The sequence below is a fragment of the Phaethon aethereus genome, assembly GCF_964289735.1.
Source record: "Phaethon aethereus genome assembly, chromosome: 8".
Classification (NCBI taxonomy): domain Eukaryota; kingdom Metazoa; phylum Chordata; class Aves; order Phaethontiformes; family Phaethontidae; genus Phaethon; species Phaethon aethereus.
In genome coordinates, this window is record NC_138584.1 from 2,714,227 (window position 1) to 2,731,758 (window position 17,532).

The following is a 17,532-nucleotide window of genomic DNA, read 5'->3' on the forward strand; positions in this document are numbered from 1 at the left end:
GCAGTGGTATTAAAATGCCCTCAAATCTGGAATTCTTTTCTATCGTAGTTCAGATCCAAGTACACATCACATTTGATATATGAACTATCTTTATTAGCCTTACTAGAATTCTTCCCTCTTTCTGCTCCCCTCATGGCAACTAATGTTATCACCTAACCTACCCAGGAGAATATCTCATAATGGAAAGCTACCTGTTTATAGTCTAAAAATCCTGATTAGCAAACAATTTTGACAACTTGCATGTATATACAAAATAATCTACAGGAGCTGCCTAGATATAGCTGTTGCTGAAACAGTTAATATTCCATGAGAAAGACAACTGAATCAGAGCTAGACAGAGGAATCCTCATCAAGAGTCACGGGGTGAAAGGCAGCATATACACATCTCAAAAGTTCTATGCATTTTATTGATTTCTGAGTTCTCCAGGTCCTGAACTAAGGTATTTACAGGCTGAATTGGTCTAGTCTTTAAACTCCTCAAAACTACTGGTACATCTATTATGCTAGTTAACCAGTATTACCTAAAACAATGTATAGGGTGAAATGTTGGCTTCATTAAAAGTAATTTTCCCAAATTAAGATGAGATTTCTCTTAGCAAAGGAACCCTTAAAGCATGAATTGTCATACTAGGTAACTAGTCTTACCAATAGCCTGAAAAACACCGGTAGTAGCATTTTGCATTAAAATAGCAAGTAGGAAGAAAATGAAGGTTCTATATTTGTTTAAGGGATCCTTCTAGAAAATAATACTATCATTCATTTATACAGAGCAACAGAGTTAAGTTTCTTGTAAACTTGATTCACCTCCTACTTGATATTATAACCGCATGATTCTACTTGATATAGTTAAGTGCATGCTGGAACAAGGTAACTGAACCTATCATTACAATTTGTATTGCACATCTATCTGGTGATATTTAGGCAACAATTCTTAATTGCTAATAAATTAAATCCAAACGCTTCCAACTTGTAACTGGCCAATTCTTCCATGAAGCTCCAGTTGCTTAAGTTTAATCACTGAAGTAATTGAAAGAGAAGATCGATGCAAAGACTGCGACAGCAGCTGCTATTACCACACCTAAAACAACAGAGGAAATGCATTCAGTGAGTGACAAGGGCAGCAGAGTCATCAGCAGCTTGGGTGTGGAGGGCAGGGTCAAGGTGAATGACAAGCAGGAGGAGAAACAATAAGAGGCACCCCAAAAACTATCTACCACTAAGCCTAAATCTAAATCTACAATGTCAGATAATTAAATTATAAATTTATAATTTACACATGACATTTCTAATCAGAGCAGGATCCTTCCAGAAATCCAGTTGACTGCATACTTATGTAGTACCTTGGCCATGTCCTGGACCATAAAATAATGCACTGACTCTGCACTCCTGCTTAATCTTAGGAATCAGACTAGAAAAATAACAAAAAGTTTAAGCTTTAAGAAACAAAAACTGTTCTGTTTTTTCTCTTGTGTGGCACTACATCTACTCTGTCAGCCTCTGTAGCACAAGAGTCATCTTTCTATTGACTTACATGCTTGTTACTGATGCAGTTGAGAAGACAACACACAAAAAACCAAAACACCTGATTGATGTTTCAAGGGAAAACATTTTTACATCCAAAGCAAACACTAACTGCTACTACTCTTTAATCTTCCAGTAACCATGTTCTACTTCTAAGAATTAATAGAAAACAAAAGTTACTGTTTTGCTGACTGAAATCTAACTGTATTTTCATATGAAAAGGCAGTCAAATCTCACAGCAAAGAGAACTGTACTAAGCACAAACAAATATACACGAGCTGGACAAGGGAGTACCGTGGAGAAGTTGTATTTGAAGGAAGAATTCTGTGGCTGGTGTTCCCTGAATTACTGAGGCTGTCAATTAGCACTGAAGCCCGTATGTATTTGTCAGTTTCAGAAGAAGATTAGTGAGACACTAGCCGATTTATGGATGCCATTCAACTGTGGTTTGTTTTTTGGTTTTTTAAGTACAGAATTATAGAAGTGGTGGCTCTCCAAAAAAGAAATAAAGCTTCATAAGCCTTTTGTATTGACTTCTATGCTAAATAAATGCAAACACTTGTTTTGTTCCAACAGTTGGCAACGGTTCTTTCTTCCCCATAAACACCCTGCATCTACCATACTGAAATGGGGACTCATTTTAGAAAATGTGCTGTATTAAGCTAGCAGCAGAGATGAAGACTTTTTTATTTATCTCACCAATTCATTAATAATGCTGTGGAACCTAACAGTACTGAAAGGGCCCATTACAGTTTCTGGATTGCCATTACAAAATCAGAGGAGTAACGTACCCATATTTTGTTGAAGTTTCAACAGCAATGTTGCTTTTGTCAGTTGTTTCTGCTGTGTGTCGTCCATGTTGTCAGTAACTGGACAAATATCAACTGCATGGAAATCAAGTGAAGAAGTAAATACCAGGTGAAAAGCTAACAGTTGTGGTTTACAGTTGAATTAACGCAAAAGGCCAAGAACTTCGTATCAACTTTATAAAGTACATTTATGGTAGGAAAAAACCCCCAGTTTATTGTCATAGAAATGGCCCAGTAGCAACAGCATAGTACTAAACTATTCTGTACAGCTGGAAGAGTAAAAATGAAGAAAAATACATTTGGGAAGGAGTTCCTCTTCTGAAACTCATTTTCCACACCCTGCTTCCAGAGTAACATATCCAAGCCCCTATACATACCCTGGGGGCAATCTGACTACTCTGAAAGCGAACTACCAAAATGAACCATTAGCCACCTTCCAAGATCAAAGTTTTCCCTTCAAAGCCATTTGTCCAGAGCTCAGGCTACATGCAAAACTCACTGCTGCTAAAAGAGTGAGCCCAGCATAATTTCCCTACCCAAAAGCTATAAATGCCTTCCCCCCCCCCCCCCCTCAGTGCACAGAAATTCCTTTTTTGAAGATCTCCTCAAAATACACTTTCGGAGCAGGCACAGAGGACACATTTCCCTTTGCACAATTACTAAATCCTCAGACTGCTCAGCCAGAGTGTAAGAGCACGTAACTATTTCCAGACTGATGGGATTCCAACCCATATCTATTTCCTTTACATAGATTTCCCTCATCACTTGGCTATACCCAGCTTGTTAGACAGGGGGAGAAGAGTGGGATTAATTTTGAGTCCTCTAGCCGAACTTGTTTGTTTGTCCCACACAGAGGAACCATGCTTTGGACTATGCAGTTCAGCGACAAGGCTACTTGATGATGGTGGGCCAAAGGTCTTCAATTTGCTTTCCTGTTCCTGCATGCTAAGGCATCACTTGTCAAAAGTTCTGTTTACAACTCAGTAGTTACTATTGCAGGTATCTTCTGGACAAGCAACCACTAAGAGAAAGTGTTTGTGCTATTGTATTGAGACTTGGGTGTTTTCTGAAAGAACAGAATCAGCATGCTGAGATAAGAAAAAAAAGTCCTAACAGATTGTTCCTATTCAGAAGATGAAAAACCCACTGCAGTACCAGGTATCAAGTTTTATCACTCCATGGAACATTCACCTAAAAAAGAAAAGGAGGCAGAGAGGAGACCTTATTGCTCTCTACAACTACCTGAAAGGGGGTTGTGGTGAGGTGGGTGTTGGTCACTTCTCCCAAGGAACTAGCGATAGAACGAGAGGAAATGGCCTAAAGTTGTGCCAGGGGACATTTAGACTAGGTTTTAGGAAAAATTTCTTTACTGAGAGACTGGTCAAACATTGGAACAGGCTGCCCAGAGAGGTGGTGGAGTCACCATCACTGGAGGTGTTCAAAAAATGTATAGACATGGCACTTCAGGACATGGTGTAGTGGGCATAGTGGTGTTGGGTTGGTGGTTGTACTTGATGATCTTACAGGTCTTTTCCAACCTTAATGATTCTGTGATTCTAAATAAAAACAGATCTCCCTTTTCCAGAGTGTGGTCATTAATCACCTATAAATTACAAATTATATAGTTGAGTAATAAGGCACGTCCCTGTATGATTCATATGAAAATGATTCATGGAAAAGTACTTTCTCTATCATATCATTAGCTATGAGGGAAATGTATAATCTAGATGTGTGATCAGAAAGGTTGTTTCTGTCATCTAAGATGAGTCACGGGCGTGATCGTCTTCAAAATATTCTCAAGTCAAACTTGCACAAGATCTGTTGTTACACAAAAGTACTCAAGCTAGACATTTAGGACCTGGTTTTAGCCATTTTTACCTCTGAACCCACTGACTTTGTATAGGATGTACTACAGCAGCGCAATTAATAACTGTCCAATACGAAGCTTAACAGGATAGCAAGATACATAGACATACGCACACATACATATGCGTACATTAAGTACAAACATCGTTTTGAGATCTCTCTGCAAGTTGTTCATACGTGTATAATAATAATAATGTCACAACATTTCAATGCAAGAGGTGTTTTTTTGAAAAGAAATTATCAAATATCTCTGAAGCCCACTGTTCCACAATGAGGCCATAGTTTCACCATTATTTTTTCTGTGCAAAGGAAAACACATCCTCATCTGCCTAAAATATGAGAAATCTTCAACTACAGTAAATGAGTTATTAATTGTTGCATGATAGCTTTTTAAGTATCTTAACTAGTACAGTAAGAGCACCACAGTCTCTCCAAAGTACTTAACAGAATTTTCAATTCCCTGAAATAATGTATCACTTTCAAAGAAGCTGACCACATTTCTTGGGTCACCTTTGAAGTCTAGATCCAGCAGGTTTCTTTCTGCTTTGGTTTTGATAAGCAAGTAGGATAGTTTGTGCCCTCTGTGTTTCTTTGCACCTTCATAAGAACTGTTGCACTTTTCTGAAGGTAGCTTTTGAAGCTGCACATCAAGGCAGCAGTGTTCGCCTGCTTAAAGCAGGGGGGGGAGATGAAAAAAGAAAAAAGAAAGAAACATCCTTGAGCGATTTCGTTACCAAGTCATTTATGCTGTTAAGTTATGGAAGACTTGCATTTGAAGCAGCTGTAGTATAAATCACACAAAGAGTTTTCAAAAGCAGGTGCTTTCTAGTACCAATTATATGAATCCTTAATTTTTCATTAATTCTTCAATTTGCCAACAAAGATGGGGAAGTGATTACCACTACTGAAGTCTTATCTACGTTGATCCGCTCAGGGTGTTTAACACGCCACCACTACCTCCCATACCAAGGAGGAGCAGGGCTTTACTAAAGCCAATCATAAATGCAGAACTTTTAATGCTTGTGTTAGAACACTAAATACCTTGCAACTGCAGTGTTAGAGCTATTTATATCTTTCAATTACAAATAGGTCAGTTTTTACTTTCTATTTTCCATGTAACAATTTTAAAGCATGACCCAGTAGTGACCTCACTGGAGAGTTGTACAAGGAATCAAAAGAATAAAACTGTAGGAGACAGCAACAGAGGCTGCACTAAGTAAGCACATAAAACTGACCTTCTCAAAATACCTTTACTTCATATGTTTTGACTAAAAGCTACTTAAAAATAAATCTTTTGGCTATAGTGATTAGATCCTCTTCTTCTCAAGTGCACATTTTAAAGAGCAACAAAAAAAAGACATGATTTGAAAAGCCTGCTCGTGTTCTTGAATTTTAAACAATTGTTTTTATCAGCAAAGTTTCCCCAGAACTTCACTATGGATAGCACTTCCAGCTACTTCAAGGCTGCTGCCCAGGACCACAGGAATTTTGATACAAACAGAAAGGCTGATGTCAAAATTCACTACAAACCAAGTTTTATACCATTACCGAATATTGACTATTATTAATAAAGATAGCGCTACGCTTGGAGAAACAACAAATACTACCCAAATTGGAATGACGCATTGAAAAAGCCTTTTACACAAGGGAAACCCCAAGTTATGTCACAAAAACATGTCTACAGCAATACTTAGACACTTCTTACCGAAGTACCAATAAAAATCAAATTGCAAAATTAATGCTTTTTCTTAAGACGCAGAACACTTCTCTAACACAGTTAACAGGTCTAATTTATAAAACAGTCTTCCTGGGCTAATAAAAGTGTATAAATAACCTGTGATTTTAATAAACCACAAGTTAATAAAGCCATAACAATAGTTACCAGAATCGAACAGCTTTCTGCTGATGGCATTATTACTGTCATTGGAACACATTCTATGGATAAACTTCACGGCGTTCACTGGGACAAGGCCAGTCTCTCAGTTTTTCCCCAAATTCTCTTTGTACTTTTTTCCCTCTCCTCTGCTATGCACGTACTTTAACTTGCTTTAAAAAAAAAAAAAAAAAAGAATCCCACACACCTAACTCTATAACCAGCATGCTACAAGAACACACAAACTCATTTTGTAAGCTACCTGAACATCATTTTACACAATTTTTTGTGATGCATTGCTGTGCTTTCTTCCTACCCCCAGATCATACATCCTTAGGTAAGCAATAAAGATAAATTGAATCACCTTTTCTCTCCCTCCCACACTTAGCTCCACTGCTACAACATTAATTTGCTTCCCTAAGTTATACTAATTCCTTAAAGCTCAGTAATAATTAGCTTTAAGATCATTAAAGTTACTCTTATAATGCAAGAGAGATTTTTATTGGCTTTCCTGTTTTTCTTGAGGTTCTTGAGCTGTGTACATCTTTACTTCTCAAGTCGGATTCACAGCTAACAGCTTTAGTTAAAGCCTGGGGAAAACTAATTAATTTAGAAAGATGTAAGAATTTATGGTGAGCTCTGAAACTAAAAAACTTAAAAAACCCTCCATGTAAACAAGTAGGTCAAGTAGAATATCAGTAATTACAGTTCACCTTACAATGCAACCTCATGGATACATTTCTCATATTTCTCTCCCTAAATACCAGTATCAAAAAGTGTTCACAGTTCTTAGCTGAGAATTGTTTTAAGATTTAAATTATAAAACTGTAACCTGCAGCTCATATTCACATTGATGGGGGGAAAAAAGAGAAAAGAAATCTCTTCCATAAGATCACAGCAAGTATTATTACATGTATTGCAACTACAGATTTGACTCCTATGTTGAAATCAAAGTCGCACGGGAAAAAGCAACCCTACAGGAAACGATATAAACCAGAAATATTCAGTAAAAGGACGTCAGTAACTAGATTATAGCAAAATAACTGTATTAAAAGGAATATAAGAGTCTCATAACCAGATCATAAACTTATAAGACAGTCAGTAGAAAATGAAAAGCTCTCTCAATTTTCTTTCAATTTTGGGTGAACCACAAAACTTCAGTTTTGGGCACTGCATTTGATACACAAACTAAGCAGAACAAAGAAAGGTACTTTGTATCTTTGAAAAAGTCAGGTTTTAGCATGAGAATCTCCTGAAAGACACAATAGACTATATATATATTTGCAAATAGCATCTTTAAAGTATTTTTTAATTATTTAGTGAAAAACCAGTAGATTTGACTAAAGCACTCAGCTTCTTATTCTAAGTAGTATCAGAACTACTCAACTCCAAAAAAAAGTTGAACTACTTAAAAAGTAACCAGAATATAAAGCTTTGCAGGTGTGGGTGTTTGTGTTTGGGTTTTTTTTTTTGTCATTTATTTGCCAGTGTGGGATCACCTCTAATTCATGTGCAGAGTAATGTATGCAAACCTTGTTTAACCATATATTTATGTATCAAATGTAGTTCATGAGCTGCAGCCATGGTTGCACAGATAACGCTGTGAAAGAACAAAATATCTGAGAGGAGAAAGAGAGGTTGGTTACAAGCCAAGCACAGAAACTGCAAGAACCCTTACTATTGTTCACAAATATATTTAAACTGTAATTAGATTGATACAAACCCTCAGAGCTTGATACGAAGTAAGTCCATATCTGGACAAAACTGGCCTACGCCATTAGCCAACATTTTCGTAATCCATGATGCAGTCTATCCTGGTTCTCAGATACTGTATTTACCTGTGTTAAACTCCTCTGCTATAAGGATATCTTCAGCTTGCACAGATTGATCCAACATCTCAACAAAACGTTCCTGAATTTCTCCAACGGCCTCATCACCAAACTTATAATCACTGAGCATCACACTGGACCCAGCAACAGGGACAAACAGTCTTTGAGGTAAGACATGATATTCCCTCTCAAAATCTAAAAAAAAAAAGAAGGAAAAAATACCATTAAAAAAAAAAAAGCCTTGCCAGTTATGATAAGATTCCTCATTAATCTCTGACTATAAGATAAGGCTATTGCAAAAGAACTGCTCAAGGCTTCCATATAAAAATCCTGTTTTCAGGCATGACTTGTTTAGTTGTTAATGTTTTATGAAAGTTTTGGCTGCTATTATATTGATTTATGTTCTTAGGTTAGTCTCTCCAGAAATACCCGAGACACTTCCAAAACAGACCATAAAATATTAAACAGAGCTTTTTTCATGTTTAGAATGACTACCAAAAGAACTCTGGGAAAGACTGCAGATAAGAGCGTACACAGAACTGCATATGATTTCAACACCACAAAGGATTGCAAATGCTTGGCTGCTTCATGCCATACTTAAAGCCACAAAGTATGAGTGCCACCTAAAGAGGAAACTGAAAACTGCATGCAACTGAAAAAGTTTAAGTCATGCAGGTTGGATGAAGTTGGCTAACACCAAAACGAACCATGTTATCCTAAAGTAAATGGTAATTCTGAATAGAAATTGTTTTTCCTTACACAATCAACCTGTTTCCATTTCTTTCCTATGTTTTCTAATTACCAAAGTTAGTATATTTTAAAAGGCTTTCCTTTATGTAAGATCTTCAAATTGGTATTTCAATTAGCTAATAATATTTGGTTTAAAAAAAACACCCAAAAAACAACACAGCAAGAAGAATGTAACTTGATACCATTGCACTGACTCAAAGAAGTTTAAAGAATCACCCAGCATGAGCTAGGAGATCTGCTCTCAGCATTTACCCCTTAGTTTTTAATATAATCATGATAGGAAGCTTTATTTTCATCAGATGAATTTGCATTGTGTTCTGGCCACTGTTAAGTTCAAGCTAATGCAATCCAGCAATTACTCATGCTGCTGAAATAAGATCTACTTCTTTAAAAGGCACAAGGCCTGTAAAATAGTATTTGATGAAGAGAAATAAGTTCAGGGGGCAGAGACAACACAGATGATATATTTGTATAGTTAGTTAAAAAAAACAATGAGGCTACTTCTTCACATCATAATCACCACAAACAATGCCATATTTAATTTAACGGAGAAAAACTATTGAACTTCAGAGCTCATGACCATTCATAACACAGGTGATAGAAAAACGTGGAAGGCCATGTCCAGCTGGTTCTTTTAATCCTACCAAGTTTTAGTATACTTCAATATTAATAGGAATACCACACAGTGATTTTAAAAAAATATTTAAAATATGCAAGTTACATTTAGAACTGCAGTGACCAGAGTTTCAACTAAAGAATTTTTGTAAATTACAAAATTTCCAATCAGTGAGAAAAAAGCTGAAATTCCATTTTGTGGTCACGAGAACAGAATACAAACTTGATGCAAAAGCTGCGATGCCAAAGAACATATCAACGAGACAAAGATTCTTTGGATTTAAGGAAAAGTCAAGGCTGCCACACAGAAATTGTGCTCTAACCACACTGAAACTTCAGTACACAACCAGAATTTTCTGCAACAACCAAAATTCACTGCAAATGTAAGCTGTTGTGTTTTTTTTTTTCCAATTCTTACTTTTCTTGTGAGGTCCTTCATTTATAATCAGATCTTCAAATAGTATTTCACACCTATCACTCAATGTGTTTATTATGTCTCTTTTCAAAGCCTGCAAGGACAAAGCGAAAACATCAGTAAGATAAAAGCCATTTGCAAAGCTTTTGACCAGTAAGAAACACCAGAAGTCCCTCATAGTTTTAACCCATGTTGAAAGAATAGTTTTATCCCAGAAAATAAAAACTCTGAAGAGAATTAAAAATGTCCAAGAAAGAGAAACTAACAGCCAAAGAATTAAAATCAAAAAGGAAAACTAGAAAAAAATGAAAAGCTGAAGATTTTAGTATTGTTAGAACAACTGACAACTTCTACACATGACCATTAAAAACAAACAAAAATAATCACAAGGCATTGACTCAATAAGGGGGAAAAAAAATAAAAATCACCTAACAAATATATCTCTATTTTCCCTCTACACATACAAAAATATAGTCTGTAACCTTTTCTTAGTTTTAAGAAAATTCTTCAAAGCCTAATCACTTTGACAACTTGTGCAAAGATCCACCAGAGAACAGCCTTAGCAACAGGAGACATACCTGCTAGAAGTGAAAAAGGAACTGATCCACCACATAGGCACACAGATGGTTTCTAAAACCACTCCTATGTTCAAGGGGATGAACATTTTGACCTCAGTTTAGACCATGTCATTTTGGCAAAGAAAAAACAGTATGACAAATTTCATGTATTTCAGAAAAATGTTTCTGATGAACTCACCACCTTTTCAGTACCTGAATAGCTTCTTTAACTTTTGGCTTGCAGTTATGTACGTAGGCTCTGCATTTCACAGCACCTTTGAGATTTATGGAACCACTGCAGACCTGGACTGTAGCCGTTGATCTATGATTTGAACCCTGGGACTGAAAAATAAACATGTTTCAGTTTTATCTCGTTACCAAGGCACTTGCAGAATAAGTAACAAAAAGCAGAACTAGGAAATTAATAGCATACCTTAAGATGTTTACATATAACCTGTTTTCTCTCATAATTTATAACTCTAAATTTTAAATTTTTTTTGTTTGTTTTGTTAGTTAAGACTGAAAATCTCTCTCCTTTTCCATTAAGGAAAATGTATTTACTTTTTCAGACACTCCCTTTCTTGCAACTTAAATATTTGTGTCTATAAGACTCCTAAAACTTGCCAGGCAAGCGGCTTGTGGCTAATGTTACTATTGCAATCTAGAAATCTTTTTAAAGATTACTTTTTTTCAACAATGAAGTTTGTATGTTTACTATATAGTCAGCATAACCTACAGTATCCTGAGAGTCATCCAATCAGTCAGTACCGTATTATAAATGTGGTCACATTTAGAATTGTATCAAATTGTTGCCTAGAAATATTCACCCTGATTACCAAAACGATGAGTGTGTTGTATGAAGCACTCTAAGACAACACCTGGAAACATGGGGATGCATAACTTCCACAAGAACTGCATAAACTACTTCTGCCAAAATAAAAACTTCCCTTTCTCCGAGGCAATTAACCACTGGAACGACGTAACAAAAAAAGAAGAGGTACTCATCAAGTCTTTAAAATGGCATTTTATACATTTCTAGAAGTTTTGCTGAACACGACTTTAGAGAAACCAGGAAATACCTGACAAAACAGGGTGGCCTGTGCTATGCAAGAAGCCTACAAAACGATGCCTGGACACACTTGGACTTTAGGACCTAGACCGGAGCGCCTAAATCAGGGTTCAAGTCAGCATAACCTCTGGTAGAGAGGAAACTCCTGACACAGAACTGACAGCTCCAGATTATGATTCAACTCACAGGATCTGTACCTGAATCCAAAACAAGTGACTGAGCTTCTGACAAAAGCATTCAAGTAAATGTCCATAAGTAGCCATGGCAAGTTGAAGTATGGGGGTGATTCTGAACTTCAGAATGATGCAAAGTCACCTTGAAATCAAGGTACACAGGTACATACAGGTATCGTACTATCAGGATTTCATTTCTACAACGAGTTTTTCAAATTTTCCTTGCAGCTTTACTGTGCAATTCTTAGACAATGTGGTTATCACAGCACGAGAACTTCCAAAGACACAAAATACGCAGATCTGTTCACAGTCAATATCCACAGGGGAATAAAAAGTCTTAGGACAAAGTAAGCTGGATTTCTGAACAATAATTCAGAATGTTCTTTTATTTTTTACTCTACTGTGTAAGGTAAGAGAGAGGTTATACTTTACAAACCACTAAATACTTACCAGTTGTGTCAGAACTTTGACATCAGAAAACTGTGTGCTGGACTGAGTATTTCCTCTTAACTTCTTCTGTGAGGAAAAAAAATTCTGTGTCATGAAACAGGAAAAAAAAAATCTCCCTGAATCAAAATCTCCTCACTATGCTATAAAATATGCCCTACTTTATAGCTGTTAAGAGAGAAAAATGGCACGTAGAAAACAGCCATGAGAATATAATGACAAAACTAAAAGGAGAGATGAATGCATCAAATAATGTGTTTCCACTCTATGCTAAATGTTTAGACACATGTAGGTCTTAGAAATCTCATCACCTACATTCAAACCTTACTCCTGTAATGAGGAGACAGCATCTAGAAAAACGTTTAGTCAGACTTCACATATAGTTATTGTGTTTCGTTGTATCATTGCCAGGGGAAGAAGAGGCAATTTGCAGCAATGAAGGTGGGAACACAAGCAGTCCTGTGTATTAGTTACCTGAAATAGGCCAATTAGATCAACAAATATTTTACAGAAGACATCTCAGCCAGCGCTTTATCACACTGGAGGTTCTGACTACACATATATTAGAGTTCAATTCCTTGCCATTCGGTACTCACCTGCCCCTCCAGTAGTTCTGTATCATCACCCTTAACTTGTCCATTGATCAGAAAAACACTGTCTTCTATTTGTTTTGACCATCGATTTAATCCATTCTTTTAAAAAAGTGAAAACACAAAAATCTCATAAGAAAGAAGAAAGAGAATTTCACTAAGAGTTGGCCAGTGTTATGCTCAAAATTATAGAAAAACATAATTCAACAGTTACTCCAAGAGAGTTTTAAAGTCTCTGAAAAATCTGTCTACTTGTTTTTCCGAAGCTAAATCTTAAAACCAACATGTTCAAAACATATCCATTAAGAAACAAGTATTTAAAAATATTTAAGTGCTACCCCAGGGATTTGATTTTCATAGAGAGGGATGCAGCCTATTGAAAGTCAATTCATAAAGCACCCCATACCTCTGTTCTAATTGGATGTAACCTTCCACTAGGTGAAGCAGAAGAGACTTTAGTTGGAATAACCATGATACTTGCTAAATAATTTTGAGCAAAGGAAACTGCCAACCCTAAACATAGCAGAAGAAAAGCTATCTGCATTTTTTATACTGTGAATACTTCATAATCACTTCAAATTACATTTAAAAGAGGAATAACTGCCAAACATTCTCTGATGATCAGTCCTACTCCTCTACTCACACTATTCAGATCTTTCTCATTTAATTTTCAACAGAAAAAGTAGTGTAGGGACCAACTACACAGCTGGTGCAGCCAGTTAGTTACCTTGGTATTCTTCTCCAAGTCATGGTTCGGTGAAGTAGCAAGAAGTGGAATGTGAATATTAACATTTACTGTGCAGTCCAAAGCTAACCAGGAAGCAGACAGAGCACTCTGATATTTCCAATCTGCTGGTTTAGCTGAACTCTGAGAGCAGAAATAAGCAATAAAGCATCTATACAAAACACTGTATAACTCAAGCAGAGATTTTTTGTTTTGAAACATTACTTGTCACGCATTAAAAGCTGTATATGACACACAGGATGATGAGCTTACCTTTGGATCTTGTACATCATAGGTTCGGCAAACTACTCTTTGCTACTTAAAGAAAAAGATCCATTGAAAAGCAAAAAAAAAAAGGAGTAAGAACAATTCACAATTAACTTTGTCTTAACTTCCTTGTTGAGCTAACTGATGCTCTGAAGAAAGTTCTCACCTTTCATTAGTGTAAAAAAGTGGAAAAAACATTTGACTGTAAACTCCAACTACCATAGTGATGCTGTCCCATCTCTACAAATATATTAAGATCAATAGGTATTCACAGGGAGAACCACCAATGCACCGATTTGTCCTCATCTCTCTCACGTATCTACAGAAAAGCCTTGCTTTCTCTCCTTCCATTATCTCGTTATCAACAGACCCAGCATTCTCCTGCAGCACTAGTACAGATCCCACAAGCCCGCTACTTCCTCACTTCCACATAAGTATCATTGGTAACAATAAGCTCAAGAAGCTATACAGCATTTTAGATGCTTTCCTCAATTTGTGCAAATCAAAAGTGACCGGGGAAGGCATAATTTGATGCCAACACACACACAAACTTAACAGTAAAAAAATGTTGGAAATGTTGCACGGATAAGAGAGTTGATAGTCTTATTCATAGCTAATTAGAAGACTCCATGATTTCAACAGTAAGCTGAAAGCAAGATCTGTGCCTATCTGACTCAAGCAACTTCCCCCTCCCAATTCATCATTTATTCAGAAATAAGTACAGAAACAAGGTTGGGGGTAGCAGTCTCTATCATACATCTTGCTCATAAAGGATACTTCTTTGTAGCGGAACAAACTTGAAGAGCTGCTCTGTCCGAGACCTCCTCCTCAGTGGGTTTCCAGAGCCGCCTTTTAGTCAAGGACTTTTCCACTGAGAAGATTAGCTAAAGATGAAAAAAGTACTGTGGCTTGTTCTACAAAAGTAATACATTATAATTTCTGGAAAATAGTCTCGCACTAAAGTTCTAAGCCTGAGTGGTATCATAGAGAAAAGATATGACACATATATATATATATATATATATATGAGATATGATATATATCATTGATATAATAAAAAGGAAATAGAGCTTACATGTCCTGTTAGAAGAACATTCAATAAAGATTCATAGGCAACTACTCCAAACTGAAAGTTGCCTGTGAAATCTCAATTCAGCTTCCTTATAAACTGAACCAAGCAACACAGATTCACATATTCAACCTGTATGCTTTTCTCCCTACAAAAATATTACAGGTCTATGCCTATCATTTTACGATTTGGAAAGACAGCTGTGCAAAACAGCTACTAATTAAAAAAAACCCAAATTTTCATTCAGAAATCACTGGTTGCCTGGACACAGCACACCTTTTTTTGTTAGTTACTAGTTTCTGTAATCACAACTGAAATGCAGTTGCATTGCACTGCCAAAATTGAATCTCGGACCTTTGGATTCAAAACCTTCTCACATTTAAACCTCTCATCATGCTTACCTTATGAAAACGATAAAATGAACCTGCATCTACAGAATAGAAACTAAATGTAGCACTAGATGCCCCAACACCGTAACAAAAATGCATTTCAAGTCTATCATGCAGTAGCACGCTTTAAGTAGTTTTTAAATATAACCCCACACATCTAAGCCAAATACCACTAGTTCTATACAAGATACACCTTTTAAAGGAATCAGAACTACAGCCATTTCACTATTGTAAGCATCTCTGACCTGAACAATTTATTCAGACAAAAAAAAGCTAACACGCTACTACTACTAACAATTGCGCCACAAGGATTTAGCTGGAAGATATTTTCCTTAAGCTAGAATGTCCCCTTTCAGTAAATACAGTAAGATTTGCTATAGCAGTAACAAACATCAGAAGAAACAAAAAGTTAGCAAATACAAGCTGTGGTACAGTACTACAGGACAGTGATTTCTGAGGTTTCAGACTCAAAACCATACATCTAAACCAGAACATTTGTGCTTTTAGAAATAAAGCAACAAAACAACTATATATACGCTCAAGACAGCGATAGAAAATTATTTAGCTACACACCTACAGATATTCCCGTCTTTCCACCAGAAAGTATACTTACCTTGCGCAAAGCATTTTGACTGTCTTTTGACAGTTCTGGAGTCGCAATAATAAATACGCCAAGAACTAATAAGCCTCCAGGAAGCATTCTAGAAACCTTAAAAATAGAAATGAACGTGTATTAACAGGAATCAGAGATCTAGCAACCATGTAACTTGATGTATCAAAAATTTCTAATGAGACAAGTACCCATTGTCCCTGCTCACTGCAGGGGCATTGGACTAGATGACCTTAAAGGTCCCTTCCACCCCAAAGATTCTATGATTCTAAGACTAGAAATTAAATAAGCAAGACTGTTTTTCACCTACAAGTTCCTCTGAAATGCAGGAACATAGGACTGAAGCAAGAAAATTTGCAAGGTGCTATCAAGTCTCTGTTTCATCATAAACTTTGAAAACAAGACAGATATTTTGGTTTAAAATACCTGTGCCGGCATGGTTAGGAAGGTTCTTTTACTTTGAAAAAAAGGCTTGAGATTACAGAAGCAATGAGGTAGTTTTTGTAAGTCTTATTTCCTTTCTGTTCCTCCCACCCTCTTCAAGAACTTATACTGCGCTACCTGAGTGGCATGTGTAGTTATCCATTCTTCATCAATGGATGCTAGTTTTGAAGGACAGATGTTGCCTTCCTTCTGCTCTTCCTTTGGAGGCGTTCGAACAGCCCAAATTACATAGTCTCTTTGCAGGGAACACTTTCAAAAACATCAATATAAGCAAATATACCGTGAGATTGATAGTAAGTCTGACAATATAGTGAGTAATACAGTAACTGTAAGGTGTGCTTTACAGCAGGTATTGTTAAACTCTATAGTAATCTGTTACTAAAATAATTCCCTTATTAATTTAATAATTCCTTAATTTTTAAGGCTTTGCCTTACAGCCTTGTTCAGTGCTAAGTTTTATCTTTAAGATCTTAACTTCTTTTCTGTGTGTCACATCTTTCACAAAACAATTTTAAAAGACTTGAGCAGTTGGGTGACACTGCGAACCGTTTACAGAAGTCCCTTCTTGGTCATATTACCACCCTCCTGCGCTATACAAGCTCAATCTGATGTTAAAGGACTCATCCCAGATGATTAAGGCCAAGGGGGTTTTCCCCTCTTTAACATGAATGAACGGAACAGATTTCAAATATTTCACACTTACCTGCCCTATTAACAGGCCAGTGACATAAGGCTTTAATTCTGTGCTGAGGTCTGAAAGATACTGCCCAATAGCTTCCTCAACAAAGTAAGTTCTACCCATTGCTGCAGGTTTAAGACTAAGTATTGCAGTTTCAACCTACAAAACAAATAACGTATAAAGTCAAAGAAAGTATATATAATAAACCAGTTACATGTAAGTAAGAGTCTCACACAAAGATCTTGAATAGATTAATATTTATCTATCAGCAAAAGTGAATTAGCCTTATGACCTGCAAGTTTTTTTTTTTAATGAAAAACTTAAGTTTCTACAGTAGAAGCACCAGCAAGTGACCCTTATTTGAAAGAAAACTATTTGAAATACCCGCCACTGAAATGATGTGGCAAGTTATGCAAGCAAGTGCTACAAAAAACATGTCTCCAAGCAGCAATTTCTTGCTGCATCAAGTTTCATCAGAGGCCAGAACGTAAGTGTGCATTTTTTCATTCACATTCCTCTTTGAAGGACTTGCTAAATTCCGCACTTGCACTTAAACATGCTGCGCGCAATTTTCCTTCCAATCCCTAGGGCATTCAAAGCAGCATCTGCGGACTATCCAAAAGGCCATCTTTTCAGCTGCCATCAGTAGCCACACGACTCCAGAAGCCAGGACATGTGCACCGCCACAGACATCCCCCCCTTCCACGCAAACCTATTCCGAAAACAGCTTCATGCATCGAGGACTTTCACAAAAATGACCTATAAAAACGCCGAAGCCAAAGAGCATACGGTGAGGCAGCGACGGGCACGCCGAGTCCCCGCAGAGGTGTCTGCTG

At 36.7% G+C, this 17,532-nt stretch overlaps 1 protein-coding gene across 1 annotated transcript; it reads right to left on the bottom strand.

Moving 5' to 3' along the window:
* Nucleotides 1-1,010: 1,010 nt before the first annotated feature.
* On the bottom strand, nucleotides 1,011-16,819 carry ODR4 (odr-4 GPCR localization factor homolog; the record flags this gene model as incomplete). The annotated part of the gene is made up of 13 exons (XM_082002975.1): nucleotides 1,011-1,078; nucleotides 2,313-2,405; nucleotides 7,908-8,093; nucleotides 9,682-9,772; nucleotides 10,449-10,577; nucleotides 11,928-11,993; nucleotides 12,521-12,616; nucleotides 13,242-13,382; nucleotides 13,512-13,548; nucleotides 14,283-14,389; nucleotides 15,577-15,672; nucleotides 16,135-16,266; nucleotides 16,721-16,819. 13 exons carry the CDS (start codon nucleotides 16,817-16,819, stop codon nucleotides 1,011-1,013), a joined length of 1,341 nt encoding a protein of 446 aa, XP_081859101.1.
* Nucleotides 16,820-17,532: the final 713 nt, after the last annotated feature.